Source organism: Musca autumnalis, unplaced genomic scaffold, assembly GCF_047663935.1.
Source record: "Musca autumnalis isolate F117 unplaced genomic scaffold, ASM4766393v1 scaffold_3, whole genome shotgun sequence".
NCBI classification, from domain to species: domain Eukaryota; kingdom Metazoa; phylum Arthropoda; class Insecta; order Diptera; family Muscidae; genus Musca; species Musca autumnalis.
The window spans coordinates 25958637-25967086 of NW_027411866.1; the positions used below are offsets into that span (position 1 = coordinate 25958637).

At 36.7% G+C, this 8450-nt stretch overlaps 1 protein-coding gene across 1 annotated transcript; it reads left to right on the forward strand.

The window, feature by feature from the left end:
• The first annotated feature begins 3507 nt into the window (after positions 1–3507).
• On the forward strand, positions 3508–6749 carry LOC141396411 (uncharacterized). Its single transcript, XM_073971859.1, has 3 exons — positions 3508–3648; positions 4124–5260; positions 5330–6749. Exons 2-3 carry the CDS (start codon positions 4288–4290, stop codon positions 5380–5382), a joined length of 1026 nt encoding a protein of 341 aa, XP_073827960.1. The 5' UTR covers positions 3508–3648; positions 4124–4287; the 3' UTR covers positions 5383–6749.
• Positions 6750–8450: the final 1701 nt, after the last annotated feature.

Here is an 8450-nt window from a genome sequence, read left to right on the forward strand (position 1 = left end):
ATGATCATCTAAAGTTTGCTTTAGGGGTTTATTAATTTTTTGTGAGGCCTTTGCTAGCCATGTTAGACAACCCATGTTCACATTTGAAAGCGTCAGTAAGCAACCAGCAAGAAGAATTGCATGAATATCCATGGCGGCGTTAGGCGGTGCCCTTCTATAAGAGCCAACAAGTAGTGCTAGAATTCGTGTAGCGTCTGAAGAAAACCTATTCACAGCCTGTAATGCTGCATCATGTGGTGGATATACAACAGATAATGCGATAGAGTTTCCCCAAAATTTCTTAAATCGACTTAGGGCAATATTTCCAATATGACAGGCAATTTCGTAGACATCTTTAAACATAATTCTCATCAATTGCATAACAAGATAGCCAAACAGGTTAACAACTGCTTGAAATTTTCTCAGGGAAAATTTCTGATTCTCCTGGGTTGTCTCCAATACGTCCCAAAGATATTCATACCAGACATATGCACCCGACATTGTAAGAACCTTTGGATTTCTTAAAGAGAACTTTCCTGGATACCCACAACTTGTCGTTTTATCAAATCCGGAAAAAGTAGATATCCATTGTGTGCCGGAAGGTTTTTTAAATGCTTCAATCGGCTTGATGGTTGTGGATACTGTTTCTTTAAACATATCATTTGGCACCACATATACTCCATTTTTCGTTTTCATTCCTTGTAGAACGGCATGAAACACATCACCTAAATTGGACAGGTTTTCATCGCACATGTAAAAGTTTAAAAATGCTTTGCAAGCATTTTGCAACTCATTGAATGTCACCCTTTCCTGCGTAAATGCTTTTACTTCGTAGTTGTGGGCAAAAAAGTCATCCGTCCAATTGACAGATGATTCTGCACCATAAGGAATGTGGCGGATCTTAAGCACTTTTCCGGTTTGAACATGTACTATTTCACGCACTGCCATTGCTTAATGAATGAATGGAAGTTAAAACAGTTTTCTATTCGTTTTAAGCGATCTTCTTAATAGGGTGTGGTACTGCGCTTCGTGGACAAAATACAATACGTACATACATACATACCCAGCAAAATAAATTGGAAGCAGTGCAATGTGGACTAGTTCTGTCACGGCATGTTTTGATGCAGTTCAAACGGAGTCGTGAAAAAGGCACTCCAGTCCTCACATTTTAACTGCATTTGGATGCAATCCAAAGAATCACATCCACTTGTCACATTTTAACAACATCCGGATGCAGTTCAGCGGAGTCGTGAAAAAGGCACTCCAATTCCTCACAATTTAACAGCATCAGGATGCAGTCCAAACGGAGTCGTGAAAAAGGCACTCCGTTCGCTACATATTATTAGCAGTTGTTAGAGATCCCTACATGTACATAAATCAGTTTGTACATCTCTACAGGCAGCGACATAAATTTTCCAATAAGAGATAAGCGTGTTAATATTTTCAAACATTTGTTAATACAAACTGAATAATATTTCATTTGTGAACATTTTTCCGGTAACTCAAGAGAAGAAAATTTTCGAATGGAGTGCTGTTGGAGTACATGTCGAAATCTTAACTGGTGATGGGAAGACAACCCATTTAGCAAATGAAACAAAAACTGTTCAGCTTGGAACAAATGGAGAGCGGAGGAAACACACATGTTTGCGATTGAATTCAATCGAGAATTTTCATAATTTGTGTTAATGTAATAAAGTTCTTAATATTTTTGTTTTACACAAATAATGCATTTTATTTGTTCTGGCATAGTTTGTAATGGCTTGCACACATTCCGCAGAATGCCTGTATCAAAACACGTGCTTTGGACTGCCTCCTATTCTACCCCAAAGGGTTAGTTAAAATGCAATGCCAAAGGGTCAGTTAAAATGCAGTGCCAAAGGGTCAGTTAAAATGCAATGCCAAAGGGTCAGTTAAAATGCAATGCCAAAGGGTCAGTTAAAATGCGGTGCAATGGAGTGCCTCTTTCAGTAGTCACTCCCTTGTAAAAATCATGAGTGAAAATGCATAATTTGATGCACTTCCAAATCACTTGTACATATCATTTAACTGCCTCTTTGGAGGCAAACTTTTCGCTGGGTATGTATGTAAGTTTTGTTATCAAGTTGCATTAGTGTTGTTGGTGTTGGCATCACAACAGCTGTTCGAAAATGAAAGCTCTGTTCCAGAACTAAAAAGTTTTTACAATTTTTACCACTTTTACACATTTTGCGTTCCCGTACACAAAATTTATATAAAAAAAAAGGTTAGCCAAAGCTTTATGTCAATTTAAATTTTTTCATTCCAGTATTCCTAAAACTTCAAAACAAAATATCATATTCACAACTCGATTATGTGGAGAAAACTTAACAATAAATTCATTTTTATCGTTTTTTATAAAATGCTCAAAAAATGCATTGTAAACAAACCCACTTGTTGCTTTTATTTTGAAGTTGTAGGAATTCAGGAAAAAAATGTTATGTTCCAATATGGTGACATAAAATTATGTTATACTTGTTTTTGTTGCCGTCGTCTTCTGTTAGTTGTCTGTTATACACAAATACCCTCTATGGTTTAATAGTAAATTTGAACTGCATTATGCACTATGTCCAATCTTTACAGTTCTATGTCTTTGATACCAATTCATCCATCACCCGTATAAATTTGAAAACTTCATTTGCTAAAAAAAATAATAGGGAAAACATACGCATCGATTTGTGATTGATTAGCCAAGCAAGTTTACCTGTGCTGAGAAACAGCTCCAAGAAATTAGACATTATTCTCCGACCGACTTAGGTGATTAGAAGGTAATTATGGATTGGATTTGCATTATTTGTACTTATTCAAAGGAAGGACGTAGAAACAAGTTCAGTTTGGAAACACATAAAATATATGGCCTGTTCCCGTACTTTATAAAGTCGTAAAAGTTGTAAAAGTCGTAAACGATTTTCATATAAATTTCGTGTACGGGAACGTAAAAATTGTAAAAAATTTTTGGTTCTGGAACAGAGCTATAATTGGGCATAAGTTGAATATACGGAAAATGGATCGATAATAAAAAATGTCGGTTTGAAATCAATCTTGTTCCAAAGATATTTGTATGGTGATGGAAGATGTAGATCCTTTTGCTGTTGTAATACTTTTGTGTATGCATTTTTGCAACAATAACAACAGCTTGTTCGAGATGATAAGTCTTGGGAAATAACGGATCTATACGAAGCTTAGTATCGCCTAGGTAAGGCTCCTTTGCATTGGTGTTGCTTATGTTTTTTATACCTTGGCTAATAAAATGCTCAGCTGGCCTTTACAAAATACATGTTTCGAATGATATTTAACTTGTCATTTCAGGTTGATATCTCATAGCGACAACCATGAAGAAACATTGTCGTTTATGTTCCATTGTTTGCAGTATTTATCATTCCCTCTACTCGAATGATGATCAACCAAATCATGTGCACAAACTTGTAGAAAAATAATTTTCTCCCGAGGTAAGTTATTCATTCAATCATTTATACTTATTACCATTAATATGTGCATGTTCTTTTTAGTTTTTCCAAGTGAAATGGTCTAAATCTTTTAGGAATATCTGCCACAAATGTTGGTCAGTACTTTTGAACTTTAACAAATTCCAAGAAATTGTATCCAATGCTCAACATGTACTTAAAGAATTGGATGCTAGTACAACAAGTGGGTCGGTGAAGGGCATAAGTTGAATATACGGACTGGATTTGGATCGATGATATAAAAAAGTTTCGATTTAAAGGAAAATTTTGTTCGCGTTAGCCGAGATTTGTTCCTGTCCATAGGAGAAAGTCTTAAATCCCCGGCCGAAGGCCGGCTGTATATGAAAAAATTTCGATTTAAACTAAACGGCTTAAGATGAGTTTAAGCATTAAGCTCGGATCGGGACCAATTTTTTTCCACAGATAGGACTCGTTACCCTGATCACAAATATATATAACATTTATTGCGGAAGTTCATAATTCCTGAGATATGGACCAACTTATCGTCAAAACCAAGGGAATTTTTGAACTTTCGGAGCCTATATCTCGGGAAGTATGGACTTCCTGCCCATGATATATACATTGGCGTGATCAGCACTGCAGGCCCTACCTGTGATAAAAATTTCAGATCGATCCGAATCCAGTCCAGACATTCATCCTGGTCCCGGTGAAGGAAAATACCGACAATCCAGTGCCTTATAGTATAATAAAATCGGAGAAAAGTGATGATGTAAATATTCAACCTGTTCCAAGCTGTGCCCTATCAGAAAATGTTGTTCAATTGCCGCAACAAATTTTGGAAGGCATAAAACAAGTAATCACAGAGCCAATGAAAGAGCATGCAACCGATTTTCAAAGCCTTCCAACCAGATCCCCCTCAGATAATGCTGTTCAATTGCCACAACAAATAGTGGGAAGCATAAAACAAGAAATCACTGAGCCAGAGAATGAACATGGATTTCCTAACAATACATGCCAAGAGACCGGAATATTCAACCATAATAACACAGGGAACAGTAATCAGGGTATACCTAGTAATGCTATGTGCTGTATCCCATTATTAGCCACAAATAATATGAAATATACGGCTTTAGATGACGAAGATAGCCAAAGTTCAAGCAGTACTATTTTATCTAGTATAACGTCCAATGTTAAGGCGCGTACTAATGAATCAAGGGAGAATACCAGAAATCCTAACAACGCACCAGAGTATGCTCAGGATTCACAATGTTTGCCTAGCACCAACAATCAACAATACACGCCAAATTCAAATGACATGGGCGCTGAAGTACTACAAAATTTGGCAACCAAAGTTCATAGTTCTTTAGATGATAATTTCATGGAACATTTGGTCGTAACGCCCGCAGATACTGATTGCTCCGATGAGGACAATAACAACTCTCATGAAAAAATATCCCTGACCCGAAACACACAAAAGAGAAAATCCTCTAAGAAAACCACATTAGCAAAACGGCGTAAAACCAAAGATTCCAATGATGCAAGTGTAAAGGACAATGTGAGGAAAATAGATATCACTTCCAGAGAACGTACACATGCTAAAGACCAGGCTGTTGAAGAACATTCTAAGTTGAAAAGTGCATTTCAGTTCAAGACCGCTTTGGAATTTGATGTCACAGATGAAGAGATGACTTCCGACAGCCACCAATTAAATGTTGCAACTGCAGTTCCCACAAATGTACCCAGTTTAACGTCCACATCACATGCAAATCACCCAACTGAGGATAACAAAAACGTGGAGGTTTCGGAACCATCCCACCCTAATGTAACGCATGACGAAACCGGTAAGAGAAAATTTTTAAATTTAACCTCTATTTATTACCAAGAAGATTTACCAAATTTGTCTCCAATAGCTACATGTTCCAGACATCTCCATAAACCAATCCAAAACTCAAGTAATGAGTGACAAGAAGTATCGAAACATTTGGCGGAGATTATGCAACCCACTTCCAATGAAACTGTCAGAAATCACATAGCCATTGAATCCAAAGAAAACAAATGTCCGGTGAATGACAATATTTTCAACGAAGAACCACACCTCGAACAATACCAACAAAAAGGAAATAATAGAAAAATCATTAATTCTATTGGAACTTCCAATAGTGGTAGTAAAGAGAAAAATAAACCTCACTCTCATGAGCATACTTCTGAAGAATCCCAGCTTGCCGGGCAAGCTAATAATTGTAAAGTTCTATCAAATAAAGATCAGAGTCTGAATTCTATTACATCCCATCCAAATACAGTTTCTGGCGATCAAAGTTTCAAGGGCACTGCACAATGGTTTCCAATAGATTGCAACAAAAACACTTTGAAACTACTTGAAACACGTGAAGAATATGACGATTTAATTGCTGAATGGCGACCCCATCTAGAATGTCGTTTGTGTAACGACGTTACATGTGAAAAATTTGCCCAACTACAACAACACTTTGTCCAGCATCATCCCAACGAAGAATGCTACCTTGAATGCTGTCAACTTCATCTGCGTTATCGTTACGAAATCCAGCAACACATCTACTATCATCAACAACAAGCTGCTGGAGAAGAAGAACACATCAGTAAAACCAATTCTGATAATCATTCCAAAGTGCCGATATCTCCAACAACACCTGAAAAACCAAAAGAAATCAAATGTCAAATTAGCAACAGACGATATTCTATGAAAACACCCAAAAACTTTTGCAAAGTCAACAACGGCGATGCTTTGTCAACAAGCCTCCAACTATTTGTCTGTCACGAATGCAGTCGTTCTTATGAAATTAATTCCGTTTATCAGAGCATAAAAAGAACTATCATTCGGGAGAACTTAAAACTGAACAATGCCCAATTTGTGATAGAATTGTCCACAGTAGTTATAGACTGAAGGTTCATGTGCAAAGACACACCGCTAATCGTAAATATCACTGTGAATGGTGTCCACGAAGTTTTGGACAATCCATTCAACTGGACTCACATTGCAAAAGAAAGCACACACAAGAATACAGAATTAAGCGTCGTTTGGAACAACCAGAGTTAAAACACGAACCAGCAAATATCTATTCGTGTGATAAATGCGACAAAACTTTTGGAAATCGAGGTTCGCTTTATATACATAGGCTACAACACACGCATACACCATTGCAATTTAAATGCAAATTGTGTCCCAAGGAATATGACAGCTTTACAGGAATATATAACCACACGAAAATAAAACATTGCACGCGAAAAGTGAGATATGCGGAATATATTAGGACAGTATGATAAAGAAATAAACATCACTTAGTTAGAATTAAATTTTAATTATTTATACATAATACATATAATAGTATATGTACATAATGCATTTTACTATTAAGGCCTTAGATGAAAAAGATGGTCCTTGGAATATTCTTTAAAACGATATATTTGCTCTCATATGGACATGTGTTTGATTTGACAAAGCTGACCCTTGTATTTCGTGAGACTTGGATGCTTCTGCATCTAATTTCGATACGGAACTCGACATCATCATATAAATTGCATGGATTGTGTGTCAAAGTTTGCTTAACAAACGTCGTAAGAAACGAGACTGTAGATTCTATAGGTGACGATATATTTGCTCTCATATGGACATGTGATTGATTTGACAAAGCTGACCCTTGTATTTCGTGAGACTTGGATGCTTCTGCATCTAATTTCGATACGGAACTCGATATCATCATATAAATTGCATGGATTGTGTGTCAAAGTTTGCTTAACAAACGTCGTAAGAAACGAGACTGTAGATTCTATAGGTGACGATATATTTGCTCTCATATGGACATGTGATTGATTTGACAAAGCTGACCCTTGTATTTCGTGAGACTTGGATGCTTCTGCATCTAATTTCGATACGGAACTCGATATCATCATATAAATTGCATGGATTGTGTGTCAAAGTTTGCTTAACAAACGACGTAAGAAACGAGACTGTAGATTCTATAGGTCACGATATATTTGCTCTCATATGGACATGTGATTGATTTGACAAAGCTGACCCTTGTATTTCGGGAGACTTGGATGCTTCTGCATCTAATTTCGATACGGAACTCGATATCATCATATAAATTGCATGGATTGTGTGTCAAAGTTTGCTTAACAAACGACGTAAGAAACGAGACTGTAGATTCTATAGGTCACGATATATTTGCTCTCATATGGACATGTGATTGATTTGACAAAGCTGACCCTTGTATTTCGTAAGACTTGGATGCTTCTGCATATAATTTCGATACGGAACTCGATATCATCATATAAATTGCATGGATTGTGTGTCAAAGTTTGCTTTACTAACGACGTAAGAAACGAGACTGTAGATTCTATAGGTCACGATATATTTGCTCTCATATGGACATGTGTTTGATTTGACAAAGCTGACCCTTGTATTTCGTAAGACTTGGATGCTTCTGCATCTATCTTCGAAACGGAACTCGATATCATCATATAAATTGCATGGATTGTGTGTCAAAGTTTGCTTAACAAACGACGTAAGAAACGAGACTGTAGATTCTATAGGTGACGATATATTTGCTCTCATATGGACATGTGATTGATTTGACAAAGCTGACCCTTGTATTTCGTAAGACTTGGATGCTTCTGCATCTAATTTCGATACGGAACTCGATATCATCATATAAATTGCATGGATTGTGTGTCAAAGTTTGCTTAACAAACGAAGTAAGAAACGAGACTGTAGATTCTTTAGCTGACGATATATTTGCTCTCATATGGACATGTGATTGATTTGATAAAGCTGACCCTTGTATTTCGTGAGACTTGGATGCTTCTGCATCTAATTTCGATACGGAACTCGATATCATCATATAAATTGCATGGATTGTGTGTCAAAGTTTGCTTAACAAACGACGTAAGAAACGAGACTGTAGATTCTTTAGATGACGATATATTTGCTCTCATATGGACATGTGATTGATTTGACAATGCTGACCCTTGTATTTCGGGAGACTTGGATGCTTC